General features: G+C 47.6%; 1 protein-coding gene across 4 annotated transcripts in view; it reads left to right on the top strand.

Annotated features, from left to right (window-relative positions):
* Positions 1–944: 944 nt before the first annotated feature.
* TTC7A (tetratricopeptide repeat domain 7A) overlaps positions 945–14,162 on the top strand; it is a 201,173-nt gene continuing 187,955 nt past the window's right edge. For 3 of the 4 annotated variants that reach the window (XM_072635672.1, XM_072635671.1, XM_072635673.1), the window contains exons 1-2: positions 1,384–1,708; positions 6,507–6,670. In XM_072635672.1, coding sequence (XP_072491773.1) covers positions 1,525–1,708; positions 6,507–6,670 — 348 coding nt within the window. In that variant the 5' untranslated portion in view covers positions 1,384–1,524. Of the gene's footprint in view, positions 998–1,383; positions 1,709–6,506; positions 6,671–14,162 lie in introns of those variants that run through there. The other variant, XM_072635674.1, reaches the window with a different exon arrangement.

Below are 14,162 nucleotides of genomic sequence, written 5' to 3'. Positions count from 1 at the left end.
GCAGCGGTCATCGTTGTTCAGCCGTGCCGGACCTGCAGGCCCCAGGGGAGCTTTTCTGGGTTAGATACGGGGCCAGTCTTCTGTTTCCTTCTTACAGATGAGGAAACTGAGGCCGGCGGGTGAGGTGACTGGCCCAGGGTCACCCCGCTGGGTGTGTCCGTGGTCCGGCCGTCCCCACACGCAGGCTCAGATCTACGCCCAGGGACCCCTGTGGGCACCTTTTCCTACTCAGGGGTCTACACAGCTTCGGATACGCGAGGCTTCGCGCCCACACCTATCTCGATTCCACACGCGCGCCGGCCCCCCTCGTGCACGCGGCCGGCCCCCCTCGTGCACGCGGCCGGCCCCCCTCGTGCACGCGGCCGGCCCCCCTCGTGCACGCGGCCGGCCCCCCTCGTGCACGCGGCCGGCCCCCCTCGTGCACGCGGCCGGCCCCCCTCGTGCACGCGGCCATAGGCAAGGGGGCGAACAGGCGCGTATCGGATTGGCTGTCGGGCCACCTGGAGACTTTCACGAGTCCGCCAGGGGACAGAACCACTTTCGGGCCACTTTACGAAGGACTCGGGCCTGTTGGCGGGGGAGGGGCGGCGCAGTTTAGAACGCCGAGGGCCCAGTTTAAAAAAAAGGGGGCCGAGGTGGGCGGGGCCTCCCGCGGCCGGCGCCGAGTCGTGCCCTCGGGCGCTCGCTTGACCCCGTCGGAGCCGTTTCCGCCCAGGCCGAGGGGCGCGCCCGGCGGGGAGCGGCGAAGGGGGGGCGCCGAGGGGCCGCGCGCTCCGTGGGGACGGGCCCCACTTTCCGATCGCCTCGTGGCGGGCCGGGGCCGGGGAGGGGGTGTGAGCCTCTCCCCGGATTTGTGACGTGCCTGGGGGGGGGACACCACACAAAGCGGGGCGGTGGGCGGGGGTCCCCTCAAAGCGCCCCCCCGGGGAGGGCTGGAACACCCAGATGGGACGGGACGGGGCCACCTCGAGGCGCTGGGCAGCCCGCCGGCATTAAGGTGAGCTCGGCGGCGGCCTCGGCGTGGAGCGCGGGGCGGCGGGCGCGGGAGCGCACGCGGCGCAGCTGGCCCCTGTCTCTCCGCTGGCGGCCAGCACGATTCCTACGCCATGCCCGGGGCACGCCCCCGCCGGGGTGGAGCCGAGCCCGGGGGCGGCGCCGCGGCTGGAAAAGGCCGAGGCCGGGGCTGTGGCTCCTCCTGCAGCAGAGGAGGCGGCAGCAGCGGGACCGGCAGCTGCTGCGAAGGAGGCGCCTGCCGCCGGCCCCGCCGCGCTCGCGCAGTCCCAGTCCGGCTCGGAGTGCGGCTCTGCGGGCGGCGGCGGCGGCGGCGGCGCTGGTGGCGGCGGCCTCGAGAAGCCCCCTGCCGCCTCGCCCTCCGCGCCGGGCAGCTCCGCTCCCGCCGCCGCCGCAGCGCCAGCCGTCTCCTCCGCCTCCGTCGTTGGCCCCGGGGCCCCAGCCGGGCCGCCGCCCTCGCCCGGGTCTGCACTTCCCCACCGCTCCTCCGATGACACCCTCCTCCGCTCGAAGATGGCTACGAAGGGCGCGCACGGCGCCCACCTGAAGCTGGAGAGCGAGCTGGAGCGCTGCCGCGCCGAGGGCCAGTGGGAGCGGGTGCCCGCCCTCGTCTTTCAGCTGCAGAGCATCCCCTACGCCGGCCCCGGCGCCCGGCGGGCCGGCGCCCGGAGCGTCTCCCTCTCCAGGCAGGACGTGGGTGAGTCGGGGCCCCACCCGCGCGCGAGACCCCCGCGCCCCTCCCCCGGGCCACTCGCCTGCCATTTACAGCTCTCCCCAAAATGGAATGATGCCGAGGGCTCCCCCGTGCACTTGCCAAGGGTTGGTGACACCTCTCCCCGCGGAAACGTGGCAGATCCCTCTGGGATGCTCCCGATGGCCCCCCAGGGCCTGGTCATTTACAACTCTTGTCTCCCCCCAAACTTGACTGATCCCTCCCAGATCGTCCCGAGAGTGCCGCTTCCTGAGCCCCTCCCCTGGAGCACACCGCCCCCCTTTCCGCTCTGCACTTGCCTGTACTTGGCATCTTTGCTCTGAAAACTTGGCGGTGGTGGCGAGGGTGCCCCTGTCTCTGCCGTCCCCCGGAGCGCCCCCCACTACTCTGGCCAGTCCCTCCGGGAGGGCCTGGAAGCGGATCGTTGGCAGACCCATCCCTCCGGGGTGCTGCGAGGGCCCCCTGCCCTGGAGCACCCCTCTGCCCGGGCCTGTAATGGACGAGTCTCTTCCCCCCCGCGCTTGTAATTTACATCTCCTCTCCCCAAAGAAAGAACGCAAAGTTGGCCTGCCCGCGGGGAGCGGCCCTGGCGGGGCAGGTGGGCATGGGCTCGGGGAATGGACCGCTCGCTTTAACTTCCGAGGCGGCTTTGGGCGGCTTGGTCTGCCGGCCGGGGAGAAAGTGGCCAGCTTGTTGCTGAGTTTAAGATGGGGGAGCTCATGGTGCATGAGGCGCTGTTTCGGGCGGCCCTGGAAGCGGCTTCCCCTTCCTCCGGGCCGAGCCTCTGCCGTGGGGCTGTTCTGCTACCCGTTGGAGTGCCTGCTCCCCCTCCCCCGGCTCCCGCCCTTTCCTACTTGGGGCCGGGAGAAGGGGGCGGGGGCTGCAGTGAGGAAGGTGGGGAGGGTGGGGCCGAAGGAGAGAAACTGAAACGTACACGCGGGGGGAAGCGGAGGTGGCGAGCCTGGTCCCGCGGGCTGGGTCCACGTCGGCTCTCGGCCTGCCGCAGTCAGGAGCTGAGGGTTTGCGGACCTTAAGGGGGTTCTTGGGACCTTTCGCAGAGCCAAGTAATAGTTCATCAGTCTTGGTAGCACTTTTCCCCCTCAGTAGCCTTCGGAAAGCCGTTCTGAATGGGCCGGTCACCTGGGGAAAATTGCTCTGTGGACTGAGATGACCCCAAACCAGAACAACGTTGCATTTGTACTGTTGGCTGAAGGAGAGGGCTTGTGAATGGGGGTAGGGATGAAACATTTTGCAGCGATTTCTTTCTGCAGTCACCTTCCAGTTCAGCACATGAATAATGTGGAGGAAACTTTTCTGACTCGAGTAAGATTCCATTGCCTTTTCTCAGCCCCGAGTCACTGGTCTGTGTGAACTCAGAGAAGACGCTTGTGTTCATATGTAACCATCCGAATGGAAATGTTTTCTGGTTCACCCTCCAGTGTCAGTGTTAGTTCAAGTTCCTCATTCTAGTTCTAGATAAAACACAATTGCAGTCCGTAATCGGTGTAATTTTTAAGCACTTGTTTATGTTTTCATTTTTTGGACGTGGGACCTCTATTCGGATCTATGTGCTACCTAGAATATAGTTCCAAAGAGAGGCCACATCCCTAAAAAAGCAGGTACGTAAATCTGTGTGTAGACATATATAGATACGTAATCTCAAGTATACACATAAAAGAAGCCTCGAGCTAAGGATAGGATCATAAAATTTATAGTTGGAAAAAAAACACATCGGAGTTCTAAGGGCAGCAGGGCATGGTGAATGAGCCCTGGGACTCGGAGTCCTGGGCTCAGGTTCCACCTAGGGCCACTCTCCTGGGTCCCTGTTTCCTCATCTCTGAAATGAGGTGCTTGGTCATGGAAGCCTCAGAGCCTCTCTTTTTGGCTCTAGGTCAGTGATGATTCTCTCATTTTACAGATAGAGAATCTGGGAACCAAGAGGGAAAGTGACGGCTAAAATAGCATACTAAGTGTAGGCTGAGTTGAGATTTGCTCTCTGGATTTCAGTTATATTGCTTTCCGTTTCACCAAGGTGGCCTCTAAAGCTGTTTACAATTTTTCCAGGCCACCACTGTTCCCTATTAACACAGATAATTGGGAGAGAATTGTTTTTGGGTTTTCCCAGGACCCTCCAGGCAGGTTTATTTTTTTCCCCTTTTAGCCCTTTGTTGCAGTCATCAGCACCTGCCTGTCCTGTGATGTATGTGAGTTTGTGCCAGGCATTTTTGTATCACCCTTTGCTTCTCATTAGTAGAGTTAACTGTTACCGTTTTTGAAAAACTCCTGTCTTTTGAAGAGAAGGTATTTATTTTCTGGCATTTCTGAGCTTGAGGTTTCCTGGATACTAGTTAGTGACAGCTGGTGTTCCCAGTGTTTTTGTTTTTGTGTTTTTGTTTTTTAAATAATATAATGGAACATTTTCTTAGAAGCTAGAAGACAAACAGCTCAGCATGGAAGGCTTGGGAACTAAATAAAAATGATTGGGGTTCAGAGGGCTGCTTTATGTCTCTGAGTTCTTGGTGGGGGAGGGAGGAGGGGAAATCTGACCTGGACAGTGTGATGTAAGAGATAAATTACTGAATTTACTCATTAGGTGTGGGTTTGAATCCAAAATCTGCTATTTACTACTTGTGTGAAAAATCACTTCACCTATGTTCCTCAATTTCCTTATCTCATAAAATGAGATTAGACACTAAGGTTGACCTTGGAAATTAGAAGGTTCAACCCCAGCCTATTGGACATTTAAGTGAATCACTTGACTTCCCTGTAAAAGAAGGGAGTTGGAAGTCATTAGATGACTTCCTAAGGTTCTTTCCAATTTTAAATCTCTACTTCGTGTCTGAGATGGGCAAACATACCAGATCGGAAATACATTATGGGGTCCTTCTTACTGAGTATCTCCCTTCTCTTTGCAGGAGCTGTCTTGTGACAGCCTTAATGAGACTTGGAACATTCAATAAATATTTGTTGAATGAATGAGTCATTTGTTTCCCAGGTTGATTTTGGCTAAAACATTAATAAAAATTCTGTATTGAATTCTGTATTGGCTGCATCCCCTCCAACAGTTGAAAGAAAGTTAATGTCAGAAGATACATGTCCACATCTTGTTAGAAAATTCATGTTGATTTCAGGCTTTGAGGATGTTTGTATAACAGTCAGAAAACATTCTCATCCCAGAGGAGGAATTCTGGCTGATTGAGAAGGGAAACTGGTTTTTGGACTGATTGCCATGGAGGTAGGTGGAACAAAGTTTGGTCCCTATCCTAGGAGGTTGTAAAAAATGCTAACCTTTTTGGAAAGGCTAAGAAGTATTTCATAGGACCTTAAGCTTCCTGAAAATAGACTTTGTCAATGTCAGTTGAATATGTGGTTTTTTTTTTTAAATAGCACATTTTACTGAGTAAAACTACAGCCCCACATCCCAGAACCTGAGCCTGGAGTATGCCTCCAAGAGCATCCTAGCTCAACACAGTCCGTCCTGAGCATGGAATCCTCTTGAGACCACATCTGGAAGCCTAAGGACCTAGGGTTAGGGGGAGCTCATAACCTCTTACTCTATATTTAGATATCTTGTAACTAAGATCTCAGTGATGCCTTTTGCAGAGTTACGGATATCTTTAACATAGAGAAAGAAAAAGTGTGTGTATGTTTGTGTTTGTGTGTGTGTGTGTGTGTGTTTACAAGTGAAGTTGAGGCTTTAAAAACAAAATGCTTAGGAGGAGGGGGGAAGAACAGTGTATGGCAGCTGCTTGGATGCTGGTTCAGTTCTGTCACTCACTTACCGTGGGGCTGCGGGCAAGTCAGTTCATTAATTTCTTGGAGCATCGTTTTCCTCCTCCATAAAATGAAGAGAATAAATCTGGCCTGCCCAACTTCCAAAGTTGTTGTGTTCTTTTGAGACAACAATATAAAGTGTTGGGTGCACTTTGAGTGCTTTATAAATGTGAACTGTTTTGGAAGGGCACCGTGAGATGCTTAGGGTTTGAATCTTGTTGCCTAAACGTTGGGTATAAGTGTTCACTACAGCTTAAATTTTGTGAAATCATTTCATTTTGTGAATTCATTTTGGGGAATACCAAATTGCTCTTGGGGGTAAAAAAAAAAATCTCAAGGGGGTTCTTTAAGTGGTCAGGGCAAGATGCCTGAGATGGTTACAGCATGATGAAAATCTTGCCTTTGCTTTTTTAAGAAGGGATGATTTCCTGTGCTTAAGTGGAAAATCCTAATTTAGATCACAGAAATTCTCATCATGGTCACTGCAGGGCTGACACTTTCTTTTTTAATTGATAAATGCGTAGTTCAGTATTTGTGGCATTGTGAGTAGAGGTCTATCCTTTGGAAGACCAGGGTTCAAGTTCTGCCTGTGTTCTGTGACAGGTCACTCACCTTGGGTGTTCACAAACAAATCGTTCAGCATCAGTGCTCTTGGGCAACTTTTTAAGACAAGAAATTGCTGATAGACTTCAGGAGAGGAGACTTTCCATGCTCAGAGTTGTCCACAGCAAATGAAATCACCAGGCTAGATATTTTCCATTCGTCCATCTGTCCCAAGTCCACCATTTTGGGTACTATGGGAGATGGGTGACTAATACAGGGACCCCTGCTCTCAGTGAGGTCATAGTCTAATAGGGGTGATACTCTGAACCTATAATTGTAACATAAGTGCGTAAGAAATAGAATCTGATTCTGACCAATGGATGCTTGCTTCCCCTCTATGTTCTTGCTTTTTCTGTGATCCCCATGCTTACCTCCTGGTCTTTATTTCTGGGGCTCTGTCTTTCAGATGACTTTGGGAAGCTCCTCCTTGCAGAGGCCATGCTGGAGCAATGTTTGAAGGAGAATGTCAGTGACCTAAAAGATTCCATCCCTTTGTTGGAGAAGAACCAACCCAAAATGTTTGAAGCCAAAAAGTATTTGACTAGTATCCTCAACAGAGGGAAATTGTCGGTAAGTAGCCAAACTGGATTGGGGATAGGGATACAGGAGTTAAAAGATGAGACATTGTGGGTCTAGGTGATTATGGAGGCTTCCACTGAAGATTAGGGAATTCATTTCAGTGTGCATTTATTAAATGCTTTGGTGTGCAAAGTGAGAAGTGTGTAGTGGATAGACTGTTGTACTTGGAGTCAAGATAATTTGGATTCAGAACCTGTCTTATATGCTTATTAGCTGTGTGACCTTAAGCAAGTCAACTTAACTTCTGAGCCTTTAGCTTCCTTATCTGTAAAATGAGGGGTTGTACTTGACCCCTAATGTCCCTTCCAGCTTGAACTCCCATGATCCCTGGTCCTCTGACACATGTGCTTTGACCATGGGCAAAGTACTCAACCTCTCAGTGCCCTGAGCAACTGTCTGAGCCTATGAATTGTGGTTGACTTGCTGATCTACTTCATTGTGGGGAGGGACTGCCATACCACGTACCTGCTTCTCCCTCCTAGACACAACAATGCTAGGCCCTGAGAGAGAAAAAGAACTGTCCTGGAACAAGTTTTCATAATGGAAAGAATCTCAGTAGCAGAAAATCATAGACTGCAAATACTGGAAGGGACATTGGAGATTCTGGTTCTAACACCTTCATTCTGCAGGTGAAGAAAGGGTCAGAGGGGTGAGACAGCTAGCTTGCCCTAGGTCACACAGCAAGGTGATAACAGAGCTGAACATTGACCCCAGGCCTGCCTGTCACGTAAGACATGTGGGAGTGATCACAGCTGAAGTCAGAGCCTCTGTGGCTAGGCTTTTCAACTTCATGTTGGGAAAGGTTTAGTATGGAACTTCAAATGAATTGGGATACATACACCCTAGAGAATGCCCTCTAGCTGTGGTATCTACTGAATTCTTTGCAGGGAATGCAAAGGCTCAATTGGTAGCAAGTGATGCTAGAAAGAGGGAGGCAGGAGCCTGAGCTGTTCTCCAGCCCTCTCTAGTTGGCTTTTATTTTGCTCAACAAGCTCCTGTTACTGGGGAGGATACTCAGCAGAGAGGATTTGGGGTTGTTTTTCCATTCCTGGATAGGTTGAATTGTCTTTAACATTTAAATGGAAGTCCTCTCTGGCCAATGAATTTAATAGACTGACACTGACTTGTGGGGCCTTTAGGAATATGTCCTTGGGGTGTGAAGGGAAGGTGTGGAACTTTCTTCTCTGATGTCTTCTGTAATTTACAGAGCTCTCTGGGGGCATTGGGATTGAGATTTGGCCCTGATCACGCAGATGGTATGGGGTCAGGGGCTGGATGGGAATCCAGGTTGTAGGATCCTGAATTGAGGGAGGGAAGGGACATCAGGAGTCAGCTAGTCTGATCCCCTCATTTTACAAATGTGAAAACTGAAGCCTAGAGAGACGAACAGGACTTGCCTGAAGTCCCCCAGCTAGTCTGAACCCAGGGTTTGGAATTCCAAAGCCAGAGATTTTCCCATTACTCCGTGCTCCTTCTTGACACCATGGTCTTCCTATCTAGTATACCCACCTGTATAAACTGTGAAAACAAAATATTTAAATAAAAATTGGGAGGATAATGATGGTTTATTTTTGTTGGCCTGGAAAAAATGAAAAGTAAAATACTTCCAGATCTTTTTTGTGTCCCTAAAACAGGTCCTTGAGAGAAGGCCAGAGATTAGTCTTCCTCTTATATAAATGGTAAAGCATAGAAAAATGAGTTGCCTGAGTTCCCTTGGGTAGGCATCCTGACTCTCAACCTAAGGCTGTTTCTGCCAGGTCATACCCCTGTCACTCAGAAGAATGTTCCTGCTTTTTCCCTCTTCCCTTGAAAGAAGCAGATGATTGGATCCTACCCTGTATTTATTTACCTCATGCTGTGATTCTCCAGGAAAGTTCAAAGCCCTTTCTCTCTGCCGGCCTAGTAATTTTCTCTACTTCCTTGTGAGGACTTTGTGATTATTATTATTACATTAAGGGTGGTAGGAGAAGTGACTCTGCCTCCAGAAATGAAAAGACCAAGATACAGGAAGCAAGGAAAAGGTGCCCAGAGTTTAAGTCCAGCAAAAGGTGGATCTCGTGTGCTTGGGTTTGCCAGCTTTGTTGACTCCTCTTGGCTCTTCAGAGGATGACCCAGGTTCTTGGCTCTTTGTTTGGCAGTCTGTTGTCCTGTTGAGTCCCTCCATTGCCACTGAGGGATCTACATGGCCAAACACCTGCCTGAGTTAAGTCCTGGGCAAATCATTGAACTTTTCTGTTCTTATGGGCCGTCCCTATCATACGATAGGATGAGGAGGATAAGAAGGAGGGGAGACAATCTAATTTTTGTTCATTGGGAAAAACATTAATTAAAAGCAAGAAGATGGACCTCTGATCCTCTCTACTTCACAGGGATGTTGTTCTAGAGATGGAATGAGAAAAAAAATGGATAAGGAGAACTCCCAGAATGTAAAACTCTTTCTAAAGATGCAGATCATCAATTCATTTGTAAATGTGAACTTTAGGGTTGTCTGAGAGCTGAGAGACTTAGTCATGGGTGCACAGCTAGTATGTTAGAGGTAGGACTTGATCTCCACATCAGAAGGTTCCACATCCTGGGCTTCTTCCCCAGTTCCTGCACATCAAGCTGCTGCTTCCTTTTCACATAGTAGGCACTTTACAGATGCGTGTTGAATTCCTATCTCTTAGCTTAGTGTAGCTGCAGAAGAAATAAGACACACTAAAATAAAATAACAGTATTATTGAGGACCATAACATCAACTAATATGTATTAGGATTATGTATAGATTTAGAGCTTGAAGAGACCTCAGGCCATCTAGCCTGGGGCAAATCACTTAAACTCCATTGGCCTCAGTTTCCTTATTTGTAAAATGAATGGATTGGGCAAACAGTCTTCTGAGGTCCTTTCTAGCTCTAGATCTGTAGGTGTGATTCTAATGACTGTTGGACACTAGGATTGTTTGCAGTTCTTTGTGATTGCGTGTGTGTGTGTGTGTGTGTGTGTGTGTGTGCATGCATGCGTGCGCCTACTTTAGAAGCTCAGGAGCAGAGGTGCTGCTAATACAAAACCCTTGTCTTGGTGCTCATTCCACTGTCAGATGTTGCCATCTAAGAAAACAGCACCTCGTTTGCCACCGTGGGCCTAGAGAGATGATGAAAGAGATGCTTCAGTCTCCACTGCTCTGACCTCCAGATGATTATGGTGGCCCAGGACTACAGAGAGGCCTCCTTTACAGCATGACGTGCCCGGCCCCAGGGTTGACCTCTTCCATTTGAGTTCTTTCTCTGATTTCCAGGACCATAATGGTTGTCTCTGTTGTGTATTTACTGCCTCGAATGAGTTGCAGCCTGTACAGCCATTACAACAAAGTCTTCCTGGCTCAGGTCACTTGGCACTGTGCTTTTCGTAATGCTAACTAGCAGACTCTTGTTTCCCTAATCCCTGTGATTCATAGTCATTTATCTGCAGAGATTAAAAACAAAAACAAAACACCCCTCCTTTCTTCTGAACCCCCTGCTTCTGTTCTTATCCTTCTCCAGCTTAGTTCAACCCCCGCCCAATCCTTCCCTAACATTGCCATCCTCTTGTTGTATTGCTAAGTACTACTACTCTTACTACCACGAGCTGGCATTTTTATAGCACTTTAAAATTTGCAAAGCACTTCACAGATATTACCTCATTTAGCCGTCACAACCTTGGTGGATAAATACTGTTGTTATCCCCATTTTAAAGATCAGGAAACAGGTTGAGTGCTTTGCCCAGAATCCCACAGTGGTTTGATATAGTCTTCCTGCCTCCAGGCTCCATGCCCCACTGAGCACATTTAAGAGAATGCTCCCTCAGTCTGAAATTCATCTTTTCTTTTTATCTTGCTTTCCTAGAATGCTAGCTTTTTGCTAATGCCTTCTCCCTGGCCATTCTCTCTTTTTAATCTCCACCCTCATCCCCACGTGCTAGGCCAAGAAGTCTTCCCATTTCTTGTTCCCCAGTGCGCATTCAGTGTCTCACTGCTATTCTTGGTTAACCTTTCCCTTCCATCTGCATCACTTGATCCAAAGCCACTTTGCTTCCACTCTACATCCAGCCTTCCCTGATTTCCCCATACCTCCCCTCCCCCCATTTGCCTGGTATTTAGTTTTGATGTATTTATTTGTGTGAATGTGTTGTTTTCCCACAATAAAATTTTTTTAAATTTTATTTATTTTCAGTGTTCTACATTCGCTACCATGTAACTTAGATTATTATTTTCCCTCCCTGAGATGGCATTTTATATATGTTCTACACATACATTCCTATTAAATACATTTTCACTATAGTCATGCTGTGTAGAAGAATTACAATGAATGGGAGAAATCATCTAACAAACCAAAATGCAATACACACAAAAAAATGATCTGCTGCATTCTGCGATTGAATTCCGTAGTTCTTCCTCTGGAAGTGGGTGGAAGGCATTTTGCCTTAGAAGATCATTGGGAATTTTTTTTAAGTACTTGCTTTGCTACAAAGTCCCAAGTCTACCAGAAAAGACTCTCGCACACTGTGGTTGTTGCTGTGTACAAAGTTTTCCTGGTTCTGCTCCTTTCACTCAGCATCAGATCATATAAGTCTTTCCAGGCCTCTCTGAAGTCTTCCTGTTCATCATTTCTTATGGTGCGATAGTACTCCATTGCATTCATATACCATAAGTTATTCAGGCATTCCCCAATTGATGACATCCCCTTGATGTCCATTTTTTGGCCACCACAAAGAGTGCTGCTATAAATATTTTTGTACATGTGGGACCCTTTCCCATTTTTATGATCTCTTGGGGATACAGTCCTAGAAGCAATATTGCTGGCCAAAGGATATGCATATTTTTGTAGCTCTTTGGGCATAGTTCCAAACTGCTCTCCAGAATGATTGGATCAGCTCACAGTTCCACCAACAATGTATTAGTGTTCCAACTCTCCCACATCTTCTCCAACATTTATCATCTTCCTCTTCTGTCATGTTTGCCAATCTGATAGGTGTGATGTGGTACCTCAGAGTTTTGATTTACATCTCTCTAATCAAAAGTGATTTAGAGCATTTTTGCATATGACTATAGATATCTTTAATTTCTTCCTCTGAAAACTGCCTGTTCATATTCTTTGACTATTTATCAGTTGGAGACCCACAATAAAATTTAACTCCCTGAGGGCAAGGACTATTTAGTTTTTGCCTTTATGTGCACTGGGTTTGGCACAGGGGCAGCTAGATGGCAAGAATGGATAAATTCCCAGGCCTGGAATCACAAAGATTCATCTTCCTGAATTCAGATCTTGCCTTAGTCACTAGCTGTGTGACCCTGGACAAGTCACTTAATTCTGTTTGCCTCAGTTTCCTCATATGTAAAATAAGTTGGAAAAGGAAATGGCAAACCACTCTAGTATCTTTGCCAAGAGAACCCCAAATGGGGTTGCAAAGAGACTACTGAAAAAACAATTGAACAAAAGATCCTTAATAAATTCTTGTTGATTGATTGATCTTGTTTTTAAGGTGTCCTTTTTTTTTTTTTGTTCCCCCACCCCCTGACTCCCCTCCAAGGAATTAAGTTCCTGACTGGTCTTTTTCTCCATTCTAATTCCTGGCTTTACATCTAATTGTGTCACTCCCCTGCTCCTCCTAAGATAAAACACAAACTTCTCAGCTTAGCATGTAAAGCCCTTTACAATCTTACTCCAGCTTGTGTTTTCAGACTTCCCTTATGTGTTCCATGTTCTAGCCAAACTGCCTATTTGACTGTTCCCCAAAAATGATTATTTCTTGTCTCCCTGCCTTTGCATAGCCGGTCCTTCATGTACTTTCTCCTCACCTAGCTTCATTCAAGGCCCAGCTCAAATGCCTTGTTCCTGTATTGTCATTGAGTACAGCGTTTATAAGGCCTGTAGTAGGCATTTAATAAATGCTTGTTAATGTATTTGAGGTCTTTCCTGATTTTTGTTCCTCTACCCCAGTTAGAACTTTCTGCTGAAATGACTTTGTATTTTTTTATCTCTGTGTATTTTGCTTCCTCCTGGTAGTATATGATCTTGTTAAATGGAAGGAGTATTTCCATTTTGATGTTAGCGTCCTTAGCACCCAGCGCTGTTGCTAGGCTAGTGGGTACTTAACAAGTGTTTCTTGGATTGAATTGGAAAGCGAGAGTCATAGCCTTCCAGTTCATCAGCATCCACTCTCATGACATCTCTTTCTCTCTTCTGTTTAAGTCACTGGAAAGAGTGGTCATACTTGGCCCATCCCATGTTCAACTCAGCACTGTTATGTCTCCTTAATTTTTAAACTCTGAAAGTCCCTTCAAGGATCATAATTTCTTGTCCTCTGCCTCTTCTTAAACCAGTTCTCTCTTGAGAATGTCTAGTTCTCTTAGTCTGTCAAACCTTGTTTGGTTTCCATGTCTTTTTTCTGCCATGTAGTAGAATCACTTTGCAGAATCTTGGTGATAGATGGGGACCTAGAAGGTCTTAACTGACAATTGAACCAATTAGTCTGTAACCTTACTTATGGTCAGCCAGCCTTTCCTTGTGTTGTTAGAGTTCTTATTTACGTTGAACCTCAATTTGATTCTGTTATTTTGAATTCTTCCTAGTTCTGCTTCTGGGGCCTAATCCCTTTTTCATATGACAACGCTTCCTGTTCCTTGAAGACTGCAGTTGTGACCTTTAAACAAAGGTCACATGCTATTTGTAGAATAGGGTATGTTGTAGAGAAGGTTATGGTTCAGCTACAAGTTGGTAGAAATGGTCTCCATAAGGCCTTGTAACTCAGAGTCTGTGATTTCCCTCTCTTCCCACTCCTCCCCCTTAGTCTGATCTTCTGCAGTTGAATAAATCAACAGTTTCTTGAATCTATTTTCATATGGCATGATCTTGAGACTCCTCTTCATCAATCTGATTGTCCTCCTCCAAGCTCCTTCTACCTCATCAATAGCTTTTCTAAAATGTGGTCCCACCAAGATAGGGCAAGTTGGACCATTACCTCACTGGTCCTGGAGATGATATCTATCTTAATAATACAGCTTAAGATTCATTTATCATTTTTGGCTGTGAGACAGCTGCTATATATCCCATTGATTCAAGGCACCTAAGGTATGGATAGATTGTTTTTCCTGGAGTTAGGAAGACCTAAATTCAAACCCTACCTCAGATACTAGCTGTTTGGCTCTGGGCAAATCCCTTAACCTCTACCTACCTCAGTTTCTTCATCTGTCCAATGAGGATAAATAATAGTTTCTACTTTATAGAGCTGTTGAGAGAATTAAGTAAGATGATATTTGTAAAGTGCTTTGCAAACCTTGAGGCACTATATAAATGTTAGCTATTGTTGTTCTACAACGTTTTTGATGTTGTTATTCATAGAACATGCAGGCTGGCAAAGCCTCAGATGTTTTACTGTGTAGCTTTTTCTTTTCCAACTTGTGCTTATGAAGTTGACATTTTTTTAATTCTAGTATAAGGCTGCATTAAATTTGATCATATTAGAGTTG

This window comes from Notamacropus eugenii, chromosome 1, assembly GCF_028372415.1.
Source record: "Notamacropus eugenii isolate mMacEug1 chromosome 1, mMacEug1.pri_v2, whole genome shotgun sequence".
Taxonomy (NCBI): Eukaryota; Metazoa; Chordata; class Mammalia; order Diprotodontia; family Macropodidae; genus Notamacropus; species Notamacropus eugenii.
Note: the sequence above shows the minus strand (reverse complement) of the source record. Positions and strands in the feature narration are given on the sequence as shown.